Below are 14,562 nucleotides of genomic sequence, written 5' to 3' on the forward strand. Positions count from 1 at the left end.
AATGGCCATTTGAAGCTGGGATCGACGCAGTGGACCAGGTTGTGTGGGACACTGTGGATATTAATGATCTTGATATCACATGCTGTTTATGAGTACACAACTGTTTAATTCTTCAATAAAATGTAATGCGCAAGGCTAGTGCTTTTGTTTTTCCAGTGCTGTTTTTGGGCTTCCCCAGTCCTCAGGGGGCTGCAAGTTCTTGCTTAGTTTCAAATTGACAAAGACACAAGGTTTCCCATTGCTGGAATATCCACCTTGAGTGGAGGAGGTTGCTCTTTTAAATGTAAATCACAAGCAGGAAAGGTTGGTTTAGCTTGGGACCTCTGAGGTCTGCCCGGTTGAAAATGGCTTAACATGGCAGCAACCTCACAATCCATGGGTGGTTTACTTGATTCACCTGTATCTGTACAATGACTTAAGGTGCCCAAAGCTTCCACAGACCGGCTTCTTTCTTCTAAACTCAAGCACAGCAGCAAATTCTTCCAGGCAATGCCTGATGTCTTGAGGGCCACAGGAAAAGACACCAGAACAACCGCCCTTGCCCTTGTTCATAATACCCAATAAGGTTATATAGACCTTTCATGCCATGAATGGCATCATAGTAATCTCAGCTTGCCCAATAATGGAATGTTTTATCAGGAAAGTGGTTTTCTGTTTACTTTACTAAGTGGCAAAATGGCATTACAGGGTTCAAATAATGGTAGAACAGTCAAACGTTACCATCTCTTCCATAGCGAGCAAAAATCCTGTACTAAGGAACATAGCCATTAGTGATCTAGGTCTGTATCCTTAGAGATAGGCTACGCTTAAATACATTTCCTCTTGAATGACTACTAGGTCCAAAGCTGGGGGTCCTCTTGGAGCAGAGGTCTCCAAACTTTCTGAACAAAGGACCGGTTTAGTGTCCATGAGGCATTAGAGGTAGAAAACTGTGGCCAGTGGGTTTAGAAAATGCCCTGCTGTCATTCAGAGTAAACTGTGCCCCATCTTTGGTTTTAGTGGAGGGAATGGTGCCCTATTATTGGTATCAGTGAGAGGAATGGTGCCCCATTATTGGTATCTGTGGGGGGAATTGTGCCCCATCATTGGTGTTTGTAGGAGCAATGGTTCCCCATTATTGGTGTCTGTGAGAGGAATGGTTCCCCATCGTTGGTGTCTGTGGGAGGAATGGTGCCCCATTATTGGTGTCTGTGGGAGGAATGGTGCCCCATTATTGGTCTTTTTGGCATGGTGCCCCAAGGGCTGGATAAAGGCAAGCAAAGGGTTACATCCCTTGTGGTCATCCCATTGAGACCACTGGCTTTGAGGGAACCACATGGCCTGCTTGTGACCACCTTCTAGAGCTTTCTGTGGTTCTACTTTTCCCGTATACCACCCCTAGTATACAGTATTTGATCCCCTGCTGATTTGTACGTTTGCCCACTGACAAAGAAATGATCAGTCTATAATTTTTAATGTTTCTTTTTGATATCTCACCAGTTTCAATGTATATGCATCCAATGTTGACTCTTAAAGTTATATCCCTCATTTTAACTTTTTCTAATAAAATATGAATACATTTGCAAATACATTTTGATTGTCAAGGAGTTTCTGCCTTCCAAAGTCCCATAGAGGAAATTGTTCTATTGCATATCGGATTCCGGGATGTGGGTAGAAACTCCTTTCCCATAAATCTGTGGCACAACCATAATTTTTATAATTTTAATGGTGGGTTTATTTTAACAGTGAGACACAGAATAACAACAAAAAAATCCAGAAAAACGCATTTCAAAAAAGTTATAAATTAATTTGCATTTTAATGAGTGAAATAAGTATTTGACCCCTTCGCAAAACATGACTTAGTACTTGGTGGCAAAAGCCTTGTTGGCGATCACAGAGCTCAGACGTTTCTTGTAGTTGGCCACCGGGTTTGCACACATCTCAGGAGGGATTTTGTCCCACTTTTCTTTGCAGATCCTCTCCAAGTCATTAAGGTTTCGAGGCTGACGTTTGGTAACCCAAACCTTCAGCTCCCTCCACATATTTTCTATGGGAATAGGGCAGGAATCTTCAAACTACGGCCCTCCAGCTGTTGCGGAACTACACGTCCCATGAGGCATTGTAAAACTCTGACATTCACAGACATGACTAGGCATGATGGGAATTGTAGTTCCTGAACAACTGGAGGGCCATAGTTTGAAGACCCCTGGATTAAGGTCTGTAGACTGGCTAGGCCACTCCAAGACCTTAATGTGCTTCTTCTTGAGCCACTCCTTTGTTGCCTTGGCCGTGTGTTTTGGGTCATTGTCATGCTGGAATACCCATCCACGACCCATTTTCAATGCCCTGGCTGAGGGAAGGAGGTTCTCACCCAAGATTTGACAGTACTTGGCCCTGTCCATCGTCCCTTTGATGCAGTGAACTTGTTCTGTCCCCTTAGCAGAAAACCCCCTCCCATGTTTCCACCTCCATGTTTGGCGGTGGGGATGGTGTTCTTGGGGTCATTGGCAGCATGCCTCCTCCTCCAAACACGGCAAGTTGAGTTGATGCCAAAGAGCTTGATTTTGGTCTCATCTGACCACAACACTTTCACCCAGTTCTTCTCTGAATCATTCAGATGTTCATTAGCAAACTTCAGACTGGCCTGTACATGTGCTTTCTTGAGCAGGGGGACCTTGCGGGCACTGCAGGATTTCAATCCTCCATGGCGTAGTGTGTTACCAATTGCTTTCTTGGTGACTATAGTCCCAGCTGCCTTGAGATTATTGACAAGGTTCTCCTGTGTAGTTCTGGGCTGATTCCTTACCGTTCTCATGATCACTGAAACTCCACAAGGTGAAATCTTGCATGGAGCCCCAGACCAAGGGAGATGCCTTCTCAGGGTCCCCTATCAGTGCCCCCTAGTGCCCCCTATCAGTGCCCCCTATCAGTGCCCCCTATCAGTGCCCCCTAGTGCCTTCTCAGTACCCCCTATCAGTGCCCCCTAGTGCCTTCTCAATGCACCCTATCAGTGCCTCCCTTCAGTGCTCATCAGTAAATCCTATCAGTGCCTCCCATCGGTGCCCCCTATCAGTGTCCTCTATCAGTGTCTATCAGTATCCCCTATCAGTGCCTTCTATCAGTGCCCCCTATCAGTGCCTTCTATCAGTGTCCCCATCAGTGCCCATCAGTGTCCTCCATCAGTGTCCATAAGTGTCCCCTATCAGTGCCCATCAGAGTCCTCTGTCTTCTCAGGACAGCACGGCTCTGAGCAGAGAGCGTTTCTCTCATGTAACAGCAGCACGCAGACACCGGCATTGACAGTTTTATTTCCCACTCTGTCCGTCCTCTCTCGCACGGGATGACACAGGACACACAGCTGATCTGCTCTCCCTTCTCCCCCTCCTCTCTCCTGTGTGCTCCGCGGGAAATGTGAGCTTGTTACCTTCACACTTGACTGCCCGCAGAGCACACAGGAGAGAGGAGAGGGGAGAAGGGGGAGCAGATCAGCTGTGTGTCCTGTGTCATCCCGTGCGAGAGAGGACGGACGGAGAGGGAAATAGAATGTCAATGCCGGTGTCTCTGTGCTGCTGGTACATGAGAGAAACGCTCTCCGCTCAGGGCCCTGTGAATAGCAACCCTGCTGGGGCCCCTCCACATTGACGGAATGCCAGGGCCCCATCGTAAATGCGACTGTTGCGACCCTGTTAATTCCACCACTGATTAGGAGCATTCCCTTTAAGAGAGTGCTTCTAATCTCAGATCCTTACCTGTATAGAAGACACCTGGGAGCCAGAAATTTTGCTGATTGATAGGGAATCAAATACTTATTTCACTCATTAAAATGCAAATCAATGTAAAACTTTTACAAATTTTGAAATGCGTTTTTCTGGATATTTTTGTTGTTATTCTGCCTCTCACTGTTAAAAGAAACCCACCAAACCTACCATAAAAACCTACCATGTACATAATCATCAGGGGATAAAATACTTTTTTCCCCTACTGTATATAGTTGTGCAAGGGGGAAAGGAAGGCCATCCTACACTGGTTGGAGGCAGGGCAGAGCCCCACCTTAAGAGGTAGACTAACTCCCTCTTATATACTAGTGACCTACCCTGTAGCTGCACCCAGAACCTCAGCACCTTTTATTTTATTTAGCAAAATTTATTGGCTTAGTTGACCTCTACTTAAGTGGTATCTTCTAGTATTGTTTTGCTGCCTCTTCCACAAGCCAATGAAGAACTCGTTGTGCTTCCACCACAGGCTAATCTGAACTCTGTAGGCCCAGGAGGGTGTTACCTTTGAATATCTCCAGTCTCTGACATAGACCAGTTTAGGACTCTTCAGACCTCTCTCATAGGCCAGTTGTGAACCATTATGCCCACATAGGCATCCATCTCAACAGAACTTTGGCTTCCCCCTCCAGGCAAAGGGCCTGGGTGGCAGTTACTGGATATCTCTAGAGCTACACCCTCCCCAAGCAGCAGCTTGAGAGGGAAGACTGGATTCTGCCAAACATACATTCTCACCAGGCAAAACCTGGGAGGCAAGGGCCCCTCTAGAAGGCCTCGTCAAATATGTATTCTTTTCTCCAACCCACATCACTCATCAGTGATTGGCCAGGCCAGAATACATTTTACATTGTATCTTATGACTCTTAACTATTGGAGAAGGTTTCCCAAAAGCAGGCAGGAACCAAACAATGTCCTTGGGCTTAGGGCATTGGTCTCCAAACTGTGGCCCTTTGCTTGCTTTTATCAGGCCCTTGGGGTGCTATTTCATCCACTGACACCAACAAAGAGGCCCAGTTCTTCCCAATCTAAGGAAAGGGAGGTGTCAGCAGCCTTGAGGTCTGAGCACCGGGCGGAGCTGTTATGTGGGAAGGTTATGCGAGCTCCTATTGATTCCAATGATGGGGCACCATTCCTCCCAATGACACCAACAAGAGGGCCCAATGATGCACTTGTGACTGAACCCTGGCATTCCGCCATCATGGGGGGGGGGGGAGGGTTTGCTTCGAGACCGTAAGGCTAGGTTCACGCTACTACCCCAAAATTGTGCGACTTGCTTGCAACTTTTGTGCAATTTAACATTGCAGTCTGTGGCACTCAAATTACACCAAAATCGGCAAAAAAGTAGTGCAGGATTTATTTTTTATTTTTTGAGTCGCATTGATTAAGATGGCAACCATTTGAAGGGAAGGGCTCCAGGCTCGGAGGGAAGGGCCCCCAGGAACAATGGAAAGGGCCCTCAGCGGTCAGGGAGGCTCTTCATGGTGGTTATAGTTACGCCTCTGCTGCAAATACAACCTTACAACCTGCTTAGGAATGACATTTAATTTAATATTGCATCCCCCATTGACTCCAACGCATTTCGCTAAATTTTCTGCCTAGATTTCAGGGAAAGGAGATATCTCAGCTTCGCTCCTGTCTTCTCTTTTAAAAACAGGCTCCCTAAATGTCCCCCCCCCCCCCACAAATACAACGCTGATATTTTAAGCCTCTGGTATTAACGCGGAGCCGCGGGATGGTGGATTTAGCTGATGTATTTTCAGAGTCGGAGTCGTTAGGAATCCGGATTGCGTGACTGTTTGGTATAAAAGTCGCCGTGGCGCTGACACGCTGCGCCTTATATAGAGCTGCGGAGATATTCTGAATATTCCTTTCATTACTGTAATGCCGATGTGAAGAATTCCAGGTACTTTCATCCGGCAAGATAAATATTTATAAGCGCGTTCGCCGCCTTCTCCGGATCCAGATCTTACACGGGCAGCGCTGCATCCTCCAGGAAAAAAAAAAAAAAGCCATTTTGTAAAGCCGAGAATAAATCTCGTTGTGTAAATGAGGTGATTTATATACAAAGAGCGGACAGAATGTATGCGCTGCTAGTCTTCCCAGAGGCTGGGATTGTGCGTCTCCGAGAGGCCTCCGCCTGGATTTATACGGTGGGATCCTCCAAAGCTTTACATTGAAAATTCTACAAGGTCAGCTGATCTTATAATGATAAATGATTGTATTCTGATTTGTACGAGGTTAAGGCGTATCTAAAGCAGTCCTTAGGTGTGGCAGCTGCATCACTTTCTTTCCTTTCTTTTTTTTTTTCACATGGTGCTCCTGCCAGTAACATGCATCCTGTCTTGGGGTGGCAGGAGCACCATGTGAAAAAAAAAAAAAAAAACGCCCAGGGTGGACTTCAAACAAGTCTGCAATGGAGTATGCAGCCTATTGCATTAGGGTGTGCAAAAGCACACATGTGTGTATATCAGCAGAGCAGTAGACGGGTCAGTAGAGCAGAGATTGGTGTAAGCAGGGCAGTGGACGGTTTTTACAATTTTATTTTTTTGATAATTTTTTTACAACATTACTATTATTATTTATTTATTATTATTTTTTACATTTTTAGAAGCCCCGTTGGGGGGGGGCTTTGGTGACATGTCAAGGGTCTAAACCAGTGATGGCGAACCTTGGCACCCCAGATGTTTTGGAACTACATTTCCCATGATGCTCAGCTATACTGTAGAGTGCATGAGCATCATGGGAAATGTAGTTCCAAAACATCTGGGGTGCCAAGGTTCGCCATCACTGGTCTAAACCAACCTCTGGTATCTCACTTTTGAGACAGAGAAAGGGACTGAGGACAGAGATTCCCCAGCCCTTTTCTCTGCCACCTCAACTGGCTCGAATCATGTGCTTCTAAAAGAGATAAAGATCCATTGAAATCCAAGCGTCCGGCGCCCATGTAGATTAGGGGCCGAAACCCATGGATCAGGAGGGGCAGCGCCCCTGCACCCCTAAGGAGCGGTGTTCGCACAACACATGTGAGGTATCACCGCGAACGTTACAGTGAGAGCAATGATTCTAGCACAAGACCTCCTCTGTTAGGCTCCATTCACACTAACGTGTTTTTTGATGCATTTTGCATTTTGCAGAAATGCATGGGAATTTTTTAACATGGGTTCCTATGGAACATGTTCACATCAATGCCTTTTTGTACCTCTGCGTTTTTGGAAAGGGTCAGGGACTTTTTTTCATGCAAAATGCAGCATTTTGCATGTTAGGCTCGATTCACACCTATGCATGTTGCTTTTGAGCGTTTTTGGAGTTTTTTTTGTCATGCTTGCCACGTTTTTGAGCAGCGTTTTTGCCGCATTTTGTGGTTTTTTTTTTTTTTTTTTTTTTTTACATTTAAAAAAAAAATTAAAAAAAAACAAAAAAACTGCAAAAACGCATCAAAAACGCTGTAAAAATGCTGCAAAAACAGTGCACTTGCATTTTTGATGCTTGTCCATTGAATTCCATTCCATGCAAAACGCTGCATTTTGCATGAAAAAAGTCCCTGACCCTTTCCAAAAATGCAGAGATACAAAAAGGCATTGATGTGAACATGTTCCATAGGAACCCATGTTAAAAAATTCCCATGCATTTCTGCAAAATGCAAAATGCATCAAAAAACGCATTAGTGTGAATGGAGCCTAAAAGAATTCAATGGACCAGCATCAAAAACGCAAGTACAACGTTTTTGACGCGTTTTGCGTTTTTGGGGTTTTTTCTTTTTTTAAACTGTATACAGTATAAAAAATACTGTAAAAAAAAAAAAAAAAACGCAAAACGCGGCAAAAACGTGGCAAGCATCACAAAAAACACTGCAGAAACGCTCAAAAGCAACATGCATAGATGTGAATCGAGCCTTACTCTAAGGCCCCTTTCACACTGGGGTGGTTTGCAGGCGTTATTGCGCTAAAAATAGCGCCTGCAAACCAACCTAAAACTGCCGCTACTGTTTCTCCAGTGTGAAAGCCTGAGGGCTTTAACACTGAAGCGGTGCGCTGGCAGGAGAGAAAAAAAACTCCTGCAAACGGCATCTTTGGAGCGGTGAAGGAGCGGTGTATTCACCACTCCTTCACCGCTCCTGCCCATTGAAATCAATGGGGCAGCGCGGCTATACCGCGGCAATACCGTGACTGTAGCGGCGCTATGCGAGCAGTTTTAACCCTTGTTCGGCCGCCAGCGGGGGTTAAAACCGCACCGCTAGCGGCCGAATACCGCCGCAAAAATGACGGTAAAGCGGCGACGCCCCCACCGCCCCAGTGTGAAAGGGGCCTAAACTGGTAACCTGTAAAGGCGTTTAAAGCATCGCCTATGGAGATTTTTAGGTACCGTAGTTTGTCGCCATTCCACGAGCATGCGCAATTTTAAAGTGTGATATGTTAGGTATCTATTTACTCAGAGTAACATCATCTTTCATATTATACAGAAAAAGGGGGTATATATATATATATATATATATATATATATATATATATATAATTTTTAGTTTTTTTAATTCATTAAAGTGTAATTTTTTTTTTTCCCAAAAAATTGCATTGGAAAAACTGCGAAAAAGGAATTGCAAAGATCACCATTTTATTCCCTAGGGTCTCATGAAATGACATGAACAAATTTACAGTAAAGCTTATATTAGATTTTAGTGATTGGGGTTGCATTTACTTTAAAGGTAAACTCCACCAGTTTTTTTTTTTTACTAAAAATGGTCTCAAAAATAACCCCCGTTGTGGAAAAGCTGCAATGCTTCCATGAAGGAAAAAAAATGGTGGCCCTCTAAAAGTGTTTACACGGATATGAATTTTATCTACTGTACATGGTGACTTTTTCGCATTCTGTGTTATCTGTTTCTGTAGCTCTTAACATGCTTATTGGAAAAGAAAATAAACTGTATGTTTACTAAAAATGATCTTAGTCTTGACTTTGCTTTCACATAACCCATGTTCTTGTACATGGACCATGCTTGTAGATTGCAAGCTGAGTGTACCAGCTCGGAGTAATTGTTTTGTTGCTCTGTTTTAGGACTCTGGAATACCTGAGCCGACACCTGACACATATTGCCTCCTTCAGCTCTACCACCAACATGCACATCCGGAACCTGGCACTTGTCTGGGCACCTAACCTACTCCGGTATGTCTTACTCAGGGTTTTTTTTTCAGCAGGAACGTGGGTTAATGTAGTTCCAACACTGAATGTATGTAATGGCAAGGGGTGCTGGGGTGTGCTGGAAGATCTATTAATGCTGGCTGCTGAGTGATCTATTGTCACTCGGGGGGGGTCTTTTGTTGCTGGGAGGGATCTACTGTTGAGAGAGGGGTCTATTTTTGCTGACTGCTTTAGAGTCTATTGTTGCTGAAGTAGATCTATCGTTGCTGGGGTGGTCTATTGGTGCTGGGGGATCTATTGTTGCTCGGTAGATCTATTAATGCTGGGGGTCTATTTTTGCTGGGTGCAGGGGATCTATATTACTGTTTTTTTTGGTGATCATTAACAAATTCTATACAATTTGCTTAGCACCACAAAATGATACTTGGCTCTGTATTCTCCTAAAGGGACAGTACTAGGAAGTGGGTAGGGGGTAGAATCAAGGGACAGTGCTCGGAAGTATGTAGAGCGTGGGTGGTGGGGGTGGGTAGGTACCTGCACCTATTCTCTGAGAATAAAAGCCCTGGTCTTACACACATGGTTAATGGACCCAAAGTAGCCTGATCGGGTGGGTTATATTCTGGCTTCTTATATGTCCTGAGGAATAAGGTAGAACCCACCCTTAGATGTATACACTCTTCCTATTGACTTGTTCATAATATAAAATGGAAGCTCTACTTTAGGTTGAGGCACCCACTTCTTGCTTTCTACCCTACCTACTTGGAGCCTTTTTTTTTTTTGTTAAGTTTACATACTTGTAGAGTAGTGCACAGAGGCAGCATTTTGTAATTCCTTCTTAAGCCTCTAAATGCCCCATAGCTATAATCAAACGAAGAAAGACCCGCTGCTCCAGGTGTGTATGATAACTCAATTGGAACCTAATAAGGAGTGCCAGCCCCGGCCCGCCTCCGTGGGATACTAGAAGAAAAAGAAGTGTCCAGTATGGGCTCTTCCTTCTCCTAACCTCTATATAGAGACATTTCCTGTAAATTAACCTTGTGACGTGGAGCCTGTTGGTGTAAAGTCCAAAACAGGTATGCAGAGGACAGTCAGTAGGTGCTGAACAGGTCAACTGCCAGGCAGCTGCATGCACAATGGAGAGTAGGGTAGTTTCCCTGGGAGGGCCCCATACCCATGGTACACTTTTAAGCAGGCCCGCACTGGTCATAGGGCACATCGGGCATTTGCCCGGTGGGCCGGGGCTACTGGGCCACATGTTAGGAGCCGACTGAGCCAGGGGACAGGGTGGCAATAGCCCCTGGGCCAATCTAATGCTCTAAAAAAAAAAAGGCTGCTGCTTCACTTACAATACTAGTCCTGGCTGAGACCCAGTTTCTCTGGTTCTACCGCTAGCCGCCACTGGCCACTGTTTGGTTGCTAGGACCATCTGGCATCAAGCAACCAGTGATGCAATGCATATAGAGGCCCCAGCATTCAGAGCGGAGGGGGATGTAACTTCCTTCACCTCCTCCTAGTGCACAGCTCCACCCACCTCCTTCAGCCTTTGCAGTGGTGGCCCCTGTTTAAAAAGTGAAAGGAAGTAGATTTGAGAGTCTGAGGTATGGCCGGAGATAGAACCTGTTGGGTTGTCATGAGGGAGCCGGCAGAGATGCAGGGACAGAGAGGATGGCAGCTGAGCTGGTGCTGGATGACAGATGACACCCTCGGAGGGATAGAAAGAGGAGGAGGAGGTCATAACCTTAGATCTTAGGGGTTCATGCTAGGACTTGTAGTCCTTAACTTTTGGAAGGGTCATATCCCTAGATCTCAGGGGTTCATGCTGGGACTTATAGTCCTTCACTTTTGGGGATGTGACTTCCCTAAAAGTGAAGGACTACAAGTCCCAGCATGAACCTCTCAGAGCTGAGGATGTGACACCCCCCCCCAAATCAAAGAGATACTGGCTGCCACAGAGGGGATGATGCCAGGCACTTGACCCAGGTGCCCAAGCTAGTGTCCCCCTTCCAGCCAAGTTAGTGGAGCCAACTTCCGGGACTGGGCTCCAGGACACAGGGCTGGCTCACACCATGTTCAAGGAGGGATAGTAGGCTGAGGCAACCCATTAGAGGAGGAATATCAGGCTACGCACATCGCGTAGCATATGCAACGTGCTTAGGATACACTATGGGCGTAGCCAGATACTGTCTTCATTCTTCATCTCTGGTGCTGTGCTGGTCTGTCGCCATCCAAAAAGCATGGGTCCTCCTCTCACAGTAAGGTTCTGATTTAAAAAAAAAAAAATGGGCTGCTCAGTCTAAAATGCATGGGTCTATTTTTTGTCCCAGTCCAGTCTTGCTTTTAAGACAAGCTCATTACCACTGGGTCCAGCAAGAATGGGTTAAAGAGTGGACCTGCTCCCCTAACACATCATCCTTTTTCCAGTGATCTTTGGTCTGGGCATGTGACGCCTCAGGTCCTCTTTCTCTTCTTCTGGCAGTAGGCAGGTTCTGAAAGTTGCAGAGAGAGGCGCCAAGAAAAACATAATTCTCCGTAGCATTCTCCTGTGATCCCATGGTGGCTTTGTGGTGTACCTCCAAGGCTTGAGTCCTTGGTTTTCTGGTTTAACAGGAAGTGGGTTGAATGACTCTGGGCATTATTCAACCCAAAAGAGAACCAGGACTGGACTGCAAAGCAGTAAGTCAGTAGGGGGAAATGCCAAAAATAGCATATTGCGCTGTCACTGAGAGCTGTTTTTTGGATTTTTAGAAATGGTGGACAATCAAAAAAAATAATTTTGATTAGGGCTTTCAGTAAATAGTTAACAAATAGAAGACTGTGGCCTCCTAATAGAGGCTGTTCTAATGTGGTGGTTGTGATGGCACTTGGATTTGGGTCTTCCAGGATTCCATGAAACAGTTTAAAAGTTTTGATGTTGCTCCTGTGAGTCCTGGTGTCTGCCAACCTTCCAAGAGAACGATCCTTCCTTGACTGTATGTTGGTGTATGTAGCACCAGACCACCAACATACTCCTGTAAAAGAGGTGGCAGGGGGTACAAACCTGAGAATCCAATCACAGAGACCTTCCCAGAGGAGTCTTCAAAGGAGTTAACAAAACATGAGCTGATTTAATCCTTCAGCCTCTACTAAAAACATAAATACAGTTTTTTTGGTGGACTGACTTTAATAAATCTCCAAGGTTCACCTTCCCCCACCCCCTAAACATTTATTCCAGTTATGAGTTATGGGCTTTTTCAGTTCGTCTTAGAAAAAAACAAAAAATTAACTCCAGAAAGATGTGAACACAACCTTTAATCCAGGTATGTGTCCATTAAAAGCTCTTCAAATGCATTTTTACATAGAGCTGCCATAAAGTCCTGAATATGTCCCCCTGTGACCTCTTGCAGCACCACTCACACTGGGAGTGGGAGAGGCAGCCCTCTCAGCCAATTAATCATAACTTTACTGCTTGGCAGTCAAAAGACTGAAGGTGCCTTTAAGAGGAGAAAGCAGTCAATGTGCTGCTTTTCCTCCATTGTAAAATCACAGGCTGGGGGCATTGATGTGACCAAGCTGCAATCCTTCCTTACAGTAGAGAAAATTAGGGTCACTGATCCGGTTGTGCTGTTTACTATGATTTGTTTCTGTTTGAAAAGTCAACGTGTGAGTCATGACATCATTGGACAAAATTATATTTTTTTTCTTTTGTTATGAATGTTAGAAGGATTGGAAAGCTTGATGTCATCACAGTAGCCATCTTCCACTATTCTTTGTACTGGGGCCCATGGAGGATCAAGTGGTCCCAGATTCATCTTCTTACAGTAGTTCCTGAAGGACAGGATTTTTTTTCACAGCAAATATTTTCTTCCAGGTGTAAAGAAATAGAGGATTCAGGGTGTAACGGAGATGCAGCTTTTCTTGAAGTTCGGGTTCAACAAGTTGTCATTGAGTTTATCCTCAATCACATGGAACAGATCTTCAGTAAGGACCCACCCGCTCCCATCAAGCAGAAAGAAGAGGACCACTTCTCAGCCAACAAACTTCCCGTACCAGGTAACCTGGCAGGACATCCAACTTCTATGTTCCGATTTTCCCTCAATTGCAAAAAGCAGTTAACCCCAACGTGTTTCGATTCAATTGGTCCAGGGGAAAAAAGGTTTTGGGTGTTATAGTCTAAAACATAATATCTCCTGTAGCATGTCTGCAGTCTCTGGTCATCTCCTGTAGCATGTCTGCAGTCTCTGACCGTGTCTTGTATCGTGTCTGCAGTCTCTTGTCCATCTCCTGTAGTATGTGTACAGTCTCTGACCATCTCCTGTAGTATGTCTACAGTCTCTGACCATCTCCTGTAGCATATCTACAGTTTCTGGCCATCTCCTTTAGCATGTCTAAAGTCTCTGACCATCTCCTGTAGGATGTCTACAGTCTCTGATCATCACCTATAGCATGTCTAAAGTGTCTGACCATCTATTGCAGTTAGTGAATGGAGTCTGTGACAGTCACCTGTAGCATTTCTGCAGCCTCTGATCATCTCCTGTAGCATATCTACAGTCTTTTGGAAGTCTCCTGTAATATTTCTGCCATCTCTGACCATCTCCTGTAGCATGTCTACGGTTTCTGACCATCTCCTGTAGTATGTCTATGGTTTCTGACCATCTCCTGTAGTATATCTGCCACCTCTGACCATCTCCTGTATCATGTCTGCAGTCTCTGACCATCTCCTGTAGTATGTTTGCAGTCTCTGACAGTCTCCTGTAGCATCCCTATAGTCTCTGACCATCTTTTGTAGCATGTCTGCAATCTCTCACAGCCTCTTCTAGTATATCTGCAGTTTCTGAAAATCTCCTGTAGTATTTCTGAAATCTCTGACAGTCTCTTGTATGTCTGCAGTCTCTGACCATCTCCTGTCGTCTTACATATACAGAACATATTGGTGGTGTCAGGGGATGCAGCTGAGGGTCCTACACCTTGTAAGTTGACTAGCACTGGTGTAGAGGACATATTTTTACTTTTTAGATGTTGGCCTGCTACACCATTCACTCCGGTCCTCTAGTGAGGGATCCCTCTTGCTGTAAATTACCAGCACCAGGCTCTCCCGGAGTTGACTTTAAGTTTAATTTTCTATGAAAACAACATGACTATGTGATTCCAGTGACACAGCCTACAAACCTCATTGAAAAAAATAGGACTTCTTGCACTAATCCAACTTTGGCAGCCATCGCAGAGTAAACAAAAACATAGCGCATTCTTATTCACAAATAAATCCTCTGGATTTTTGGCCGGGCCATCCCTTGTCCCCAGTTAAACAAGGTTTATTCTGGTAAGTGAGCTGTTGTTGCGCCTCTCGGTGCCAGAATATGATGTGTCGGTTCTGTTTTCACTTTGCAGTGTTCTTGTTTGTCCTTCACTAGAGTACTCAGAGGCTTTCCAAATATTATTCAATGACAATGACATGGAAACCAGGCTCATGTTCATGTCATCTCCTGTGTTGCTTGGTTGCAAAAAAAACCAGACAAAATATTTATGCGTCTTCACTTCCACCATAAATCCAAAAAAACCCCGAAAACCTAATTATTCTTCATTTATGGACAATGGGTGTAGAGAATCTTTGGTTCATAGTACAGGCATGGACTAATATTATGGAGTCATTTATACCCGGGTACTGAAGTTTCATGCTTGTTAGCACTCATCACTGCATGGT

The 14,562-nt window shown here is 44.9% G+C and overlaps 1 protein-coding gene across 2 annotated transcripts in view; it reads left to right on the top strand.

Annotated features, from left to right (window-relative positions):
• ARHGAP31 (Rho GTPase activating protein 31) overlaps positions 1 to 14,562 on the top strand; it is a 322,286-nt gene that overhangs the window by 271,749 nt on the left and 35,975 nt on the right. For both annotated transcript variants that reach the window (XM_073617391.1, XM_073617390.1), the window contains exons 5-6: positions 8,802 to 8,909; positions 12,733 to 12,914. In XM_073617391.1, coding sequence (XP_073473492.1) covers positions 8,802 to 8,909; positions 12,733 to 12,914 — 290 coding nt within the window. The remainder of the gene's footprint in view (positions 1 to 8,801; positions 8,910 to 12,732; positions 12,915 to 14,562) is intronic.

The sequence above is a fragment of the Aquarana catesbeiana genome, linkage group LG02 (assembly GCF_042186555.1).
Source record: "Aquarana catesbeiana isolate 2022-GZ linkage group LG02, ASM4218655v1, whole genome shotgun sequence".
Lineage (NCBI taxonomy): Eukaryota > Metazoa > Chordata > Amphibia > Anura > Ranidae > Aquarana > Aquarana catesbeiana.